Raw genomic sequence first — 16366 nt, forward strand, 5'->3', positions numbered from 1 at the left:
TTTCTTGCGGATCTCCCACCACAGGCGGTATCAGAGGAGGAGCGAAATCGCCTTGAGCTTCCGCTGTCTGCAGAAGAATTCGGAAAGGCCCTCGGAAAATTGAATGCAGGGAAAGCCCCAGGACCCAACGGGTTCCCGTGCGAGTTCTTTAGGAAATACCACCTCCAATTAGGGGCGCATTATAAGAAAGCTTTAGATGCAGCCAGGGAGTCTGGCCGCCTACCGGCGGATTCGAGGCATGCCGAAATAGTGTTTTTTTATAAACCAGGGAGGCCCCCCGAACGTCATGAATCATATAGACCCATTTAGCTTCTAAATGTTGAGGCGAAGATATTGGCTAAGGCCCTCGCCAATCGCCTCCTTCCGTTAATCACTAACTTGGTCCATCCGGACAGGCAGGATTTATTTATTTATTTATTTATTTATTTATTTAATTTGTATGGCGCGTTATAACCACAGGGGTCTCTAAGCGCTGGAGCATAGAGCAACGAGACACAACATTAGGCGTGCTCAGGTGGCATTGGGGATGATGCGGGCCACGGGAACCCAGGCGGTTCTTCTACTGGCTGATATAGATAGAGCCTTTGACTCGTTGAGTTGGGTTTATTTACATGCACTCCTACCTCGCCTGAATCTTGGACCCCAGTTTCTATCATACATACAGCTGTTGTATACGGACTTGACAGCGTCTGTGAGAGTGGCTGGGGCTTTATCCGAAGCCTTTCCTATCGGACGGGGCACCCGACAGGGGTGCCCCCTCTCGCCGTACCTGTTCGCCCTTGCCATGGAACCTTTGGCGGCGTGGGTGCGCATAGACGCACAGATGAGGGGCTTCGAATGGGAGGCCGGGCCATCGGACAGGATCGCGCTCTACGCTGATGACGTGCTTTCCTTCCTCACGGACCTTAATAGGTCAGGACCGAGGGTCCTTGAAATTATGCGGGTGTTTGGGGAGGTATCGGGGCTCCATCTAAATGTGCGGAAATCCACACTGTGGACTCTGGGGGACGGTACAGAGCTGGGTACCTGGGCATCGGCTCTGCAGGGGGCGACCGGAGGCCTTAAGTATCTTGAGGTGTTCCTGACGTACATACCTGGAGTCTCGTGGGAGCGCAATGTCATTCCTGTCTGGGACCGGATTCGGTCGGACATGAAAACATGGTCCCGTATGCCCTTGAATCTATATGGGCGCTCGGCCATTTTCAAGATGTGGCCCTCCCTCATTTGCTCTATCAACTACAGAACCACCCCTACCCTATATCGCCGCAGAGGTTTCACCAGGTTAATTCGGCGCTAGGCCAGTTTCTCTGGGCCGGGGGTGCAGTGAGTGGCGCTCCGTACCTGTTTCCTCTCTACATATTGCGGCGGCTTAGCATCTTCGGATGTCCTGTCCTATTATCAGGCGTCTCACTTGCTGGTATTGAATGAGTGGTGGTATGGGGATCGGGCCGACCCGGCTTACGCCTTGGAGAGGTATTTGATAGAGCCGGACACCCTACATACATTATTGTACTCGGCTAGGAAGAGGAGTAGGCTCGGGGTGGTCACACAGGTGGTCTTTCAGATTTGGCGGCGAGCGCTTCACCGCATGGGATGGTGGAACAGGCTGACTGAGGAGACCCCGTTGTGGCAGAAGGGTCGCTGAGGAGACCCCGTTGTGGCAGAAGGGTCGCTTAACGGCTCTGGCGTCCCTGCAGGGGTTCCGTGGCTGGGACGCAATAGGGATTTCGGAGCTGGGCCATGTAATGAACGGCACAACCCTAAAATCATTCCAAGAACTGAGGGACGAATGTAATATGCCCCAAACCCAGTTCTTTAAATACTTGCAGTTCTGACATGCCATCTCCCCTGCCCTGGAAGGACTAGATTCCTTACCCGAGTTCAGCCCTCTGGAAGCTAAGCTATTCATGGGAGAATTAGAGGAAAAGAAAATATCCCGCATCTATCAATCGTTGGTTACACATTGTTCCTCCTCTCTTGACAAACTGCGGACCACCTGGGAGGGAGATGTGGGAGAGCTGGAGGAAGAAGATTGGAGGGAGGCTGTTGCCGTACGTTTCCATTCATCCACTATAAATATCTACATAGAGCTTACTACACTAGAAAGAGACTGTGGCGAGCGGGTTTGATTGTGTCCCCCGAATGTCTGAGATGTGGCCGAGAGGTGGGCACCTTCCTACATACGGTATGGTCTTGTGGCGCACTGGAGAGATTCTGGACAAGTGTTTGGGACTGCTTAGATGAAATATTGGGCTGGAGGCTCCCCCGTACACCGCAGCTGGGCCTTCTCCATGTAATGGAACAAGTGGGTGGCAATATCTACAAACGACACTTACTGCTCCTCGGCCTTACCGTGGCCAAGAGGGATGTGGCCCGCGCCTGGAGGGACCCTAGGCCCCCCCCCCCCCGGTGGGAGTGTGGAAAAAGGGATTAGATTACGGTATGGGACTGGAGCGTCCAGTGTTTGAGGCCCGAGGTTGCCCCAGGAAGCACTACAAAATATGGAATAGATGGGCGGAGTACAGGGGATTGTGGCTGGAGCCACCAGCACAGCGGGATGTAGATACTGAATAATGTTTAGCTTCCTTATCGAGGAAGATGTATTTGACACAGTTTGAATGTTAATATGCCAAACCTCCATCTTAGTGTTTATTATTATGAATGCACAGAACAGACACTAGTATTAAGTTGCATTGCTCATGTTTCTGTCCAAAGAAAGTCATTTACAAGAGCTCACCGTTTCGAAACAGCCAGGACATTGACCTTGTTTTTTCTGCTCCTTCTGAAACCCCGGGCCCGGGCTGTAACTCCATCTATGTCGCGCTGAGTGGCCGAGCGAGGGTGGTTTGTGGCTCTTTCTGCCCCCCTGAACATCTAAACTTACTTATATGGAGTGAACTTTTATGGTGTATGTTGTGCGGTGTACACAAGGGGCACATTCTTTTTTTTAATGTTGTTTGTGTTGTGAAATCCATGCAGCCTCCATGTTACTGTAGTGTCTGCGTTTTGCAACTTTTTTGTGGTTCGCATTTTCTTACTTTTCTACTCCCAGCTGTGTTTACTTGTCTGTTTGTTTATAGGGTGTGAAATATGCACACAGCCTTGCTGGTTTTGTATGACTTTTGGTCCGATGGTCTTATCTGTAATTGTCCCTGCAGAGGAGTTTTTGGGTGATTCATGCCCACAGAGGAGGCCTAGTTTGCATCCATAGCCTGTTCTAGTGCAGGAAACATAAGCAGCCCCACACCAGGCCTTCAAAAGTCAACAGGAGTGCCTTTCTGAGTTTTTAGAGGGGTACTTTTCCTGAGCAAACGGCATCCCTTCCCTTGAAGTGTTTCACTTGTAGATGGATCAGTGTGTTTGTACTCCGTCAGTGTAAAATGTGTATTGCTCCTGCTCAATAGGCAGTTTTTGTTACTGCTCTGCGTCTGTTTGTCCCACATGGACAGTCACCTCTCCCCCACATACCCACTTCCCCTCTCATCTTTCTCTCACACTCCCACACCCTCTACCCACTCATCTCGAAATATCACTGCCCTCTCTCATCCCTCCCTCACACAAACTGTCTCCTCTCTATACTGCCTACTCACACATGCTACCTCCCCATACCTCCTCACTCTGTGCGCTAGGCCACCTCTCGCCTCCCCCCCCGTGTCTCTTCCACTTGTCCCTCTATCTCTTGTACTCTTTCTCACACAACCCTCTGGCTCTCTCACACACTACTTCTGCCTCTCTCAAGTGGTTGACTCAGGTTTTCAAGCAAAGTTTCTATACCATAACTTTTCAAACTTTCTGTCCCTCCGACCCACGCTCTGCTCCTCTTCTTAAGGTGTCTTCTGCATACACAAAACTTCACTCTTTAGGTTTCAACGACCTGCTCTCACCTTCTTTCTATCTTTCTCATACATATTTCTGCTCCTCTGTCTCAAGTTCAATACCTGCTTCGTACACTCTATCTATTCTCTGCAGCTCTCACCACTATCTATTCACCATGGCATACAATTGCACTATACAAATAAACTAGACAACACACAAATATACAACTAACAATTCGAATACAACCTGCATATCTCCGCTCTAGTCCACACCACATACATCCATTTAACTCCAAAACAAAACACACAGGTAAAAAACATTATCATTTACAACGCCAATAGCCCCAACTCTTACAAATGCGCGACCTATTGCATTGCAAATGCTTGTTATTTGAGACATTGCTCTATTAGTGGTCTATTCTGCTATCTCTGATCAGAACAGAGAGAACTGCTATTTATTCTTCTATAGTGAGGGCTAGTCACAAGTTGTCCTTTTATATTTATGATTATTATAATTTAGTTTAAGCTAATTCCCTGATTATGATTAACTTTACTCTTTGCAATGAAAATGGTGTTGGTCTAATGACAATGTAAAGGCAAACACATGTGTCAACACGCAGGGAGGGACAAGGTTTTTCGCTTTAGCTAAAACAGCAGGTAAGATTTTTATGTGGGTGGAGAAGCATGTGTGCTTGATCTCGGAGTCTATATCCAGGGGATCTGCAATACTTAGCGGTAAATTTTGAGCAGGGACATTTCAACTTCTCTGGATTTTTACTCCATCCTCAAATAGTTTCACAGATAGTTCAGTGTTGGGGTCAACCAGTAATAGAAGTGAGGAAATTATGTTCTAGGGGAAACCAAGAAGAGGACTGGGCAGTGGATGCTCTGTTCTGCCTGTGGTCTCACGGTCTTCTGAAAGCCTTTCATCCCCCCCCCGATATTCAGGTCAGTGTAAGAAAGGAGAAGATTCTGTAAGTTTGATATTTCCAGCATTACCCGCTGCAATTGGTTTCCTCTCCCGATATCGTTGAGGGTAGCACAGGAAAACCTTTTCCCCACAGTTCTCGCTCCTTCAGCAGTTCCAACTCAACGTCAGGAGGCTCTGTCGAGGTTCAGATTAGGGGCCTGGAAGTTGAAAGGCTAGGGATGACGAACAGAGGCTTATCAGATTAATTAGCTTCTAGTTTGCAAACATCAAGAAAGGGATCAACTCAAATTATATATCATATGTTGGGCATCTTTTAGTAAGTGGAGTGGTTTTAACCAATTGCATACTAAGAATGTTGCTTTGGTTCAGGGGATTTTCTTCCTACAGGACGGTTTTCACTTAGGCCTTAAAGTGCCCCAAATGAATATTCAATGGGTAGTAATAAAAGCTTCCCGGATTTCATGGGAAAACCTTCCTGATTAGGAGGGGTGGTTCAGCACTTGTTTAAAAGATTTGTAACATCTAGGCTGTGATTTCTCTGCTGCTTCCAGCCTGGGATCTTTTGCTAGTTTTAGATGACTTGCAAAATCCACCTTTGGAACCCATGTTGGTGGTGCATGTTAAGATTTTGACCTTGAAAACTTTGGTTTGGTAGCAATTACTTCCACTAGGAGGCTAGGTGAATAGGGTGCCTTTCTTTTCGACTTCAATTTTGCAGAATTGTTTAGGCTTTAGTCATTCTTTGGTTTCCAAGATTAATTATGCATTTCATAAGAAACAGGAAGTCATTTTACACTAATTGTTTCCAAGTCAGAAGAAAAGATTAGGATTGTAATTTTGAAGTGAGAAGAGCCCTCCTCATTTACTTGGTCAGAGTCTCTTTTATTAGGGCTTCAGGTGCAATTTTTGTGCATTTTGAGCCAGGAGTGGGAAGGCTTCAGTCAACAGATGGGTCAAATGTTTGCTCTTACTAGCCTATGAAGAAGGTCAGCTGTTTGGTATGGGACTTCAATGCAGGTCTACAAGGGTGGGGGGGGGGCATCTTCAGCAGAAACTTGGGGGCCTGGATTAGGAAGGTTTGCAGGTCAGTCTTTTGGGTGACTCTCTCAACCTTTGCTAAACATAATAGGATTATATAATGGATAGGATTGTCAAAGAGATTAATTTGAAGGACATTGTTGATTCCAGGGTCAGGGTGAAGTGAATTGAGGAATATTATATGTGTGTACATTATGAATTATAATTTTGGTTTGCGCATGCAACCTTAGTTGTACTGGATTACCTTTAGTACATTTCATGTTTTTATGAATTCAAGCAAGGGAGAGACTGAGATAATGTCACAATTACTTACCAGTAAGTATAATATTCTGAGTCCTACTCCCCCACTTTAATTAATGACATCCACCCTGTCTTTTCCAGGCCAACTAAGTCTGGCAGCGTCTAGGCTTCTATGAACAGGATGAGTGGAGGGAACTTTTACTTCAGCGGTTGCGTGACGATTAGTGTCTGGGGAAGCAGGACTTCTTTATGACGTTATGAATTAATGTAAGGTAATGCTGCACTTACTCCAGGTCTGAGCTGGAGGACATTTACTATTGTTTGGAGACTTTGGGCTCCAGTACATTTATAAGTGAAGTTTGTGAGCAGAAATGGGCGTACTCTTTTATGGGTGGGTGCATATCCCTTCCTAACCTCATCCCTTAACCTCTTACTCCTCCCAAAACGTGCACCCTTTTATTAGTAGATCTAATTTTTATGCCACTCCCAAGTCCTGCTCACATTTACTACTAAAACTTCGGCGTATGTGTATGGAGATCTCCACAATCGGGGTGGAGATCGCCGCATAGATAAGATAGAAGAAGCGGAGACCCCTACATGTAGCTTTGTGAATAGCATTTTGTAGTTTGTGAACAGTACTACTGTAGTACTAGTAAAAGTACTACAAACTGCAGTAGGTGAATAGGCAACTCTGTTTAACGCCAATATATTTAGAGGAAAATGGGGTATGCTAAAGTTTCCCCTATGATTTACATGTAGCTACAGAAACATCCAAAACTATTCATAATACTGTGCAATTAAACAAGTTATTGCTTTTTAAAGAGGTTCAATCAATCTTACTTTTCTGACTATGCATGCAATTTAAATGTATTAAAGTGATAATTGTTGTAGCCTAAATTACAAATAGGTACCTTAACTGCACTTGAAAAACCACATGAAACCGAGCAATATCAACAAGCAGCAGTTACGATGTTATCTATGTACAGGTCTCCAGGCGCTTTAAAGATGTACTGATTCATTACAAATGTTTCACAGAATGTAATGCCCCATGCTAAATTCATGAGCTTAACAACACAATGCCCATTATTGGCTGACCCATTATTAAGTAGCTTTCCTAGACTTACCCGCAAGATATTCCACCACAGCAGCCATGTACACTGGGGCACCGACACCTATCCTGTACTTTGGGTGTCCTTTCTTAATATAACGCAACATTCGTCCTACTGGGAAAATAACCCCAGCCTTCGCGGACCGTGACAGTTTTGTTGCTTTCTTTTTCCCACCTCTGCTCGACATCTTGCTAGCTGATGGTCAAGAACAGCAACTTTAAAAAAAAAAAGGAGAAAGTAATCAGCAGGTGTTCAGAGATCCCTCCACTGAAGCACAGTCTACAAAAGGCAGTTGCTAGCCAGAAAATCTCCATCAGAGGAATAGCATGATACAAAGGTTGTCATAACTGACGGCTTGCTCCCCTCCACTACAGGTGCACCTAAGGGTTGTGGGCTGGACGTGGACCTTGGGATACCTCTCAAGATTGGGGGTCAATGCTGTGAACAAATAAAATGTGCCTCCATTAGCCACAGACAGATTCACTCATTTAAATATTATGTGGTGTATTTCACCTCTGTATTACACCCAATACCGATTGCATGTGATAGACCGGTTGATGCCTTCGCGATGTGCCCAATGTTTCGCTGACCAAGCAGGTTTCATGCGTTAGGCCAAGGCTTGTCCCACTAGCCGGGCTTTCTGGTTGCTAACACGCTTGGGAAATAAATAACATAATGCTTCCTTGCTCCCCTCTAGATATTCCACATTCCAGAAAAAGGTTGATGGCCTTGCTGTTATTAATTGCCTGGCGCCGCGCTTCCAGTATATGGTTGAAAGGACCCCCCCCCCCCCCCCAACTACCCCGAAAATTGGTTAAAAGATATTACTTTTTGCTATTAACAGGCAGAAATGTATACATCACTCCAAGCCTGGAGGACTAGACCTAGGGATATCTGGAGACCCTGTTGGGAGTTTGAGGAAGCAGAATATCGGGCACCGACTGCTGAGAATGGATTAGTTCCATAAAATGTTGATGCCACTGTAGTGTGTAAATTATATGTTCTCTGTTTTGCCACTGTTTTATATCCCTTTATTGCTTTCTCAATCTGGAAGATGATTTCTTGTTATTGATGTTATGTTTCTTTATCATAACCATGCTTCCTGATGCTTGGCCACCACGTGATATTTGTTCCGTTCACATTTTTACGTTTTGCTTGCTTTTCTTGAAAATTCAATACAATTATTTTAAATTAACTTTATAAATGCAGAATTATTTCCACTGGATCTTTTTTGAGATAACTAACTCGTGAGAATGTAATGGTCCATACTTCTTGATCTACATTCAGTACACTAACCATTTATACAGACAACATTGCAACATCAGATTCGCAAGATCAGCTCAAACCTTTAACTTCAGTGAACATTCCTTAGTGTGCACATAAACTAAAAACATAACTATATTTATTCCTAGAACAATACTGTAGTACAATATGGGCCATGAGACGACCTAGATGGAAGATAATTTGGGATGAGTAACTGCTACACAGACTACCCATGCTGGCTGGGAAAGCTAAATTCTAAAATCCAAAGATATCATTCTGCATTGTGTGCCTTTAGATTACAGCAGCTGAAGCGCCCGGTAAAAAAATCCCAGATAAGTAAACATGAACACTGAAGGCCTCATTTAAATGTATACGCATCAATGGTTCAAGCGTTACAGGCCTATGAGACAATTTGTGCCACAAATACCTACAAATAAACAAATAATATAGCCAGAATGTTGTGCACATAAAAGGTACAAGTACAGCCCAGTGGGTTTATATGCATGTTGCAGTAATACCAAAGTACCCTAGAGGTCTCCAGTTGGAATCGAGACCGACAGCCAGTGTTTTATCCTTCCAATGACAATCAATAGATAATGATGGAACAGGGAAATAAGTAATCACAAATACAAGGCAACAAACTTTATGTAAATGCCAATGTAGCAAAAATACATTTGCAGCCATGTATTTACAACATGAAACCCCTTTACTTGTGTGTGTAGGGTGCATTCACATTGTATGTGAAAAGTCATGTTCAGCTCTAAAAGACAGAGCGCAAATGTCTACCACCCCTTACTGCTCGCAGAAGGGCTGAACACTTGTTTGCCTCTTTCCTGGCTCTCTTGCTAGGTTGTTAATTGCAGCATGTTCCATGTATAGCAGTTTGTCCTGAAGGTTGGAATATCTCCTTCACAAATCCTGATGAATTTCAGTCAACGAAGCAATGTCTCTAGAAAGCTCAAGACAAATGCCTCCCAATTCCCATGGCACCCCAACCATGCACCAAAAAGGAAGTTGATCTCCAGAGCTTCTCAAAACCACCATATTTTAAGGCTGGATCTCTGGCTGCCAACTTCATTTGTGTACTACTAACACATGATACCAGAGGCATGGCATAACACCTCCTGTTGTATGGCGTTTTAGACTCCGAATGAATTTTCCCGATTCATGCCCTTAAATAGGTACAATTCGCGTTGCCATTATATTGGCATATAAATCAAGCCATTATTTAGGCATAGCTCATGCTACCCAAATACAGGCATGGCTACTTCCATCCGTTCATGAAACGTTACAATGAATTCTTGGAAAACCAGACTCTTAAGCAGAAGGGACTTCCCCCTAGCCTGGATATTGATTTGTCCAAGAAACTCATTATTATGCATGAACAACTATTCCTTAGGGGTTCATCCATGACGTTCATATACCCGACTTTACTTCAAAGCTGGCTCCCTAAACACCTTCAAGGTATAAATATACCTTCACTTGCTATAGCAAAGCACAGTGTTGTTCGGTGCAGTTCGACTACCTACTTGCCCGACGCAGCTCGCTACAGCAAGTGCTGAAGGAAGCTGACTCTCCAGCTGACGCACTGATCAGAAGCTGTCCTCCTCTGCCGAGAATCCAACTCCAGTGTTTCTGACTCCCCTTGCGGGGTGTTGGGAAATCGAGTCCGAGACAGATATACCAACCTCCTTCATTCTAAGGTATGGAGCGGATTAGAACCTAGAGAAACCTTTGGAATTCTTGGCAGAACTAAAGCCTATGCTAAAGACCACACTTACTTCTTCCCTGGTACTAGACCTAGGTTAGGTATATTGGGGTAGCCGTATTTTAGAAGCACCAGTTGAGTATTTTAGCCTGTGTTATTTATGTATGTATTTTTATATGTCATAGCACTAGACAATGCTATTACAGTATTATTGTATAGTACTGTTTACGCTGTACGCATTATACTTTGCATTCTGTCTAATAATTGTAGCAGTTCACCTCTCTTGCATGAGAAAGAAGACTGTTCAATAAACCCCTTTTATTGAAACGCCTGTATCTCTATTTCTGTGCAACTCTGTAGAAACGAAGCGTGCACGATTGGCTGAGTAAAATAGATATCTATTGTTTCCACGACTCTGAAGATATGTGTTCCAGTCCTAGAGAAACAAAGTTGTCATGTTTATGCCGTTGTCAAAAACTAATCCCTTCTTGTGTATTTGAGAAAGTTTTTAGTGACCTCTGAGCTAGCTGGCATCCACAATTATGTTTAGTATATTCGATAGAGACATACTGACCTCAGTCCTATTTCACATCTATAGGGTATATTATTCCAATGCGCAGAGCATATTAAGAATATAGGAACTACACTACACGCCTCTTCCCCCTCCTGCTGCCCCCCTGGTATGGAGGGGCACCCTCAACACATGCAGAGTAACCATGGATAGCAGTCCAACCAAACAATAGCAACTGTTGACAACCAGATTCAGCCTGCTGTGTTGGATACGCATTTGATTGGCTCAAACGCTCCGTCCATCATCCCCTTTTGTATCGTGTTGGATATGCAAGCACGAAGAACAGAAAACATACATTGGCAATACGTAGACTTACTATTGATGATGTATATAGGCTAAGTGAATAGGCACCCCAGCTTCTCTCACTGTCACGAAAAGAGAGTAGAGATGCAAAACGATAGACAACAAAGGATAAAGAGGAGAGGTAGAAGTAACTACAGAGTGCCCAGAAAGAGAGCAACATAGAGTTGTGGAGAGACAGTTGATAAAAAGACAGCAGAGGTGAGAGACAATGAAGATGGGAAAGAGGGCCAAGTTTGAGGAATAATTGCAGGGAAGAGTAAGAGAGTGAGTTTGAAAGTGTGAGTGAGTGTGTGGGTGAAAGAGTGAAAGAGAGTGAGAGAGACAGAGAGAGATTAGTGGGGTTTTGTCAGAGAGAGAGAGCACACAGGGGAAAGGCCTACAAACGTGAGACTGAGACAAGAATTTAGGATTCGCAGAATGGATGCTTGATGCATCTATGCCTATCTTCTTTATTACACTTAAGGTATAATCATTATTTGCAAAGATTTGTCGCAAAAAACGGAAGATCTCAACATTCTAAAAGAAAATGGTCTCTAATTGCAAGAAAACGTAAGCTAAATACAATACACATCTTTTTTAAGTCTTGAGTAGCAAAATTATATTACTAACTGCTGCACAGAAAAGAAGAACTAAATAACGTTAAATCCCTGTACCCTCTGTCTTAGAAATTGAGTAAAGAAACCCGCAATTTGATTTCTTCAGTTCATTTGTAACTTCCTCACACAGTGACATTACAACACAATTTAGAGAACATGCATCATTCCTCCACCACATAACGTAAAGTGCTGGAAGTATAACAATTTATTTTTCCTGTTTGATTAACAACTGTAATTGACTCACTTGATTTCATGTTGGAAGAAAGAATAAGGAAACAGCAGTTGGTTCGTTTACGCACAGGACCAAAAAGAGTTGGCACAACTAAGGGCAGGTTTCAGGTTTGGATTAAAACAGGACGCATATTTTGGCCTGTAAACAGTGCCGAAATACTATACACGGAAACCTCCTATCCACTTATAACTGAGGATTACAAACAAATTCCTAAAAAGAGGCCTTCAATTTTGCATACACAATATAACAAGCATTTGCAATGCAATAGGTCTCGCATTAGGAAAGTGTGAGCTATTGGTATTGTAAATGACAATTTTTTTTATGTGTTGGCTTTGAAAATATATAAATTAATAGCATTGTTATTCACAAAGCCAATAGCCTACATTTTCCTAATGTGAGTCCTATTGGCTATAGCAATGCTTGTTGGTAGCAAGCAAGGACAGTGCTGTTGTGGTGCTGAGTGATGCTGTTGTGGTGCTGAGTGAAGGTGTGGTTGGGCGATGGAAGGGTGGGGGCTCTGGGGTTACATCAATGATGGAAAGGGGGATCTGGGGGAAGTAGGCTCTGGACTTACAGTAATGATGGGAAGGGTGGAGCATTTGGTTACAATATTGGTGGAAGTCGGTGCTTGAGGTGGCCTGCAGGATACCTTACTGGTGACGGTGCCAGGTCCTTTTACCAGAGCTGCTGAGAGACGATTTAGCTCCTCACAGTGTGCACCCGAGCGTGCCAGGGAATTCTGTGATGTCTGCATTTCAGCCTCTACTGGTCACCAAGTGTTCACAAGCTCTCCTCTTTAGCAGCTTGAGCAGGGATGGCTGTCATTGTGCATGCCTGTGCAACATACAAACTTAAAACGTTGCCTATGGCTCTTATGACTTTGATCAGAGACATGGTGTTAAAACAGAAGCACATACACACATCTGCAGGAGAACAGCAGGATGGAACTGTGGGCTAGGGCAGAGGGTGTCAAGGAAGATCAACACAATGGTTGAGAAAGAGGAATTATGAAACTGTGAAATAGCAACGGGGGGAATTAAAATAAGACAGCTGAATATTTCACAAACACCACACCAGGAAGGTCTGACACATGCAACACATGCCTGAAACATGCAACCTGTGTTTTTCGCACTAGCATTAGGTGAGAGATGAATACTCCACTGAGCTGACTCACAGCGTGATTGACAAATCCTTAAGCCAATGGGAGAAAGAAGCTGGTCCAAGAAAGTAAATGGTTGAAAGGGGCCGAGTCCATGGATGGGGTTCAAAACAGGTCTGACAGCGATGCAGTCAACCCAGGCTTAAAAAGGCCTTGTCATCAACATTGTGGCAGGGCCCGTTTTTACTTCTATATTATTATTATTATAGCATGCTGGTTGGAAAACTCTTTTACCTCTTTCTATTAGACAGTGTGATGTTTTAGGCATGTACAGAAGTGTCAACATCATATCGGCCTCCTATCTAGGTTGACATGTTTTGATTGATTATAATATGGTCGCTGCTATTTTAATATGGCGCTTACAGCGCAGGCTGAACCACTATTATGTGGATTGAAATGATGCATTCTATGCCAAATGTATTTTATTTTATTTGGACTTTAGTGTCACTGAACTTAAAAACATGAGATCAAAGGAACTGATCATGTGCTGTAAAATCCCTTGGTCTAGGTCATAGTTTGTAGAGGCTTTGTGGCAGACCATCAGGCCAGAGGTCCCGCTGGTTTGCTGCAACCAGACCCTGTCGAGGGTTCCTAGGGGGCTCAAAGTGCGGGCACATAATATGTAGACTTGCTCATTTCTGCTTCTGCTAAACTTTAGCATAGTGCTCAGAAGTGCTGATAGGGTCTTAGGATGCTAGGAATGTCCTCCCCATGTTAGGACTGTTCATATTCTATTCATGTTATGCATTGCTGCATTTATTCTCTCGTTCTGTGTGGTCACCATTAATTTTTTATTCTCTAGACTAGAATTTAAAAAAAATATTCACTATAAAATGTTGCCCTGTGCTTGTTAGTGCTATTTTGAGTGTCATTCATTAATGAAAGGAGGTTTTGAGTTCTGCTGTGCCCCCGAGCTTATCTAGAGGGGTTAATTATGACCAGAAAACACCACCCCGCACAGTTTTGCTTAGTGGGTTATGTACGGGTCATAGTCCAACTGCATTTTTTTGTGCAATCTTTTTATGAGGTATCATACTACACAGCATTTTGCATTAAGCCCATTACTTTGTCACATTTTTGTACACACCTCTGTACCACTTTCCACCTATAAGTCTAACTGCATTTTTAACTCGCGTTGTAGCATTGAACTGAGTCCTTGCACCAGGGTGTTAGAAATCTGACTGTAGCTCTAGGTGGGCCCCAGATCAGGACAGCCTGTAGCCCAGACAGCTAGCCACTGTCACAGAGCATATACTTCCTTGGCTTTGCGTGTACCCACTGTTCAGCAGACTACTGGGGAAAGGGGCAGCACAAGAAAAGGGTACCTACCTGCCCCAGGATTTGAGGCTTACAGAGAAAAACACAGAGAAATATTCACAAAAGTGAAACGGGACGGGGGTACAACTGACCGCACAGTGCAAGCATTTCATCCTTACAATAACATTGGGCTTGCCAGGAGCAGAGCGTGTATTTCTATGTTGCTCAACAACAATACTGAGAATTAAAATCACACATACTCTTCGAGAGATGTTCATCAAAGTAAAGTTATTTCAAACATCCAGCAATCAGTGGAAGTCTCACACTTTCTGGCAATAGTTTTGGAAGGTTGCTCTGGCGTTACGAGTGTTAAAAATGATGCATTGATTGATTAAGGTTAATTCTGGAGTTAAGACTTAGCGAGGATTTTTAGTGCACCGAGTACAAATATATGTTTCCGTTTGATCGCTCTCAGCTCAATTTACTTGATGTTTTATTGTATTTAAAGTCCATTGTCTAGTCTTGAAATGTGGCGCCGCCTACTGGTGTCTTGTAGTATCACTTCGCCTTGTAGGATGGATGGCTGCCCTGAGGCAGTCATACAGCTTATTGCAGACGTGAAAGACCCACTCGTGAGGAATGTAAGTTTGATGTTGGGGGCAGCGCTTTGCTATTTGGGTGGTATTTGGCGCTATAGTGATCGTGAGGCGCCTCGTTGGATAATATTGTATCTTCGACTAAAGGCATCGTCCGGCAGCAGGGGGCGCTGTAGGGCTGCCAGCAGCAAGCCTGACATCACAGGAGTGAATCTCACCAACTCGGCGGCGCTGTCCTGAGACCAGCCACACTTCTCACTCAGAGTCTGGGGTACGAGCAGCGGGGCCGGGACAGACCCGGCACAGACCGAGGGAGCCACAGAAGTCTGCTCACAGGAGTCACTGTGCAGAATAATCCGTTTCTGCTCCAATTCTTTAAGTATGCGCCTAATTAGTGGGATTAGTCTCGCAGGGTTGGGGTCAAGCTCGCGTTTACATAGTATTAGAGTATTACGGAGAATTAGTTTATCAGAAAGCATTATGGTATCGGGGATCAGTGGGTTAAGGGCAGGTCCTCGGATGCCCGCTGCTTGGAGCCTGGGACGCTGAGGCGAGCCCCTTTAGAGCACTGTATGCTATACCGGGATGTAGCAGTGTTGCATTTAGTGGTGTGTGTATATGTGTGAATATATACAAGCCGTGAGCGTGTGCATCCCGAAACCGGAAGTTCAGGAGCGTCACGCCTGTCGTAGGGCGGGATTTCCGTCTTCCGCGAAGCCCGCGCCCACGGAGTGGATGGCCCAGGAGCAGCCGTGACGCACAGCAGAAGTCAGGAGTGGCGGCTGAGGCCGCTGACACGGTAAGTGGGGCGGGATGGGGGGCGGCGGCGGTATGTGTGTCTGTGTGCGCGTGTGTGTATGCAGTGTGCGCGTATGCCTGAGTGCGTTTGCCTGCGTGTGTGCCTGCGTGTGTGTGTGTGCGTGTTTGTGTGTGTGTGTGTGCATGCGTGAGTGTGGCTGTGTGTGCGCGCGTGTGATTGAGAGAGGCTGACTTGCGGTGAATGTGGGACAGGGGATGTGCACGGCGCTGGGCTGGGCGTGCGCGACCACGAGGTGAAATCAGCGAAGGAAAGCGCGTGCACATCCCCTGTGCCACATTCTCGGCAAGCCGCCAACAATAGGTCTTTCGCTGACGCTCGACCTAAAAATGATTCTGAAGTCTAGATGAACTCAGCTCTACAAGTAGCCTGACCATTCTCAAGAGTATGTAGACGGATCCCTTGGCAAGGGAAATCTCTCAGCTAGCACTGTGCTGCATTTCATGAATATAAAGCACTGTGCAGAGATCTCGCAGCAATTATCAAGATCTAGTGATATAGGAAACCCATTGGATTGCCCTCCACTTGGTACACACACTCACTCAATGGGTATGGGCGAACCATGGGAATTCCACCAGTAAAGCCATACATGCATAAATTCAGTAGTACTAGGGGGAAGTCCGTGGGAGTTCTCGTGATTGTGCATCCATAACAAGGGAGGATAAAAAAAGGGGTGACCTATTTCACCCTAGCCTGGCCATCGATGAGTCCCAGGGGCAGACAAGTCACTT

The 16366-nt window shown here is 44.8% G+C and overlaps 1 protein-coding gene across 8 annotated transcripts in view; it reads right to left on the minus strand.

The window, feature by feature from the left end:
• MACROH2A1 (macroH2A.1 histone) overlaps positions 1–16366 on the minus strand; it is a 198593-nt gene that overhangs the window by 152444 nt on the left and 29783 nt on the right. For all 8 annotated transcript variants that reach the window (XM_086931512.1, XM_086931508.1, XM_086931510.1 and 5 more), the window contains exon 3: positions 7149–7348. In XM_086931512.1, coding sequence (XP_086787638.1) covers positions 7149–7320 — 172 coding nt within the window. In that variant the 5' untranslated portion in view covers positions 7321–7348. The remainder of the gene's footprint in view (positions 1–7148; positions 7349–16366) is intronic.

This window comes from Lissotriton vulgaris, chromosome 7, assembly GCF_964263255.1.
Source record: "Lissotriton vulgaris chromosome 7, aLisVul1.2, whole genome shotgun sequence".
Classification (NCBI taxonomy): domain Eukaryota; kingdom Metazoa; phylum Chordata; class Amphibia; order Caudata; family Salamandridae; genus Lissotriton; species Lissotriton vulgaris.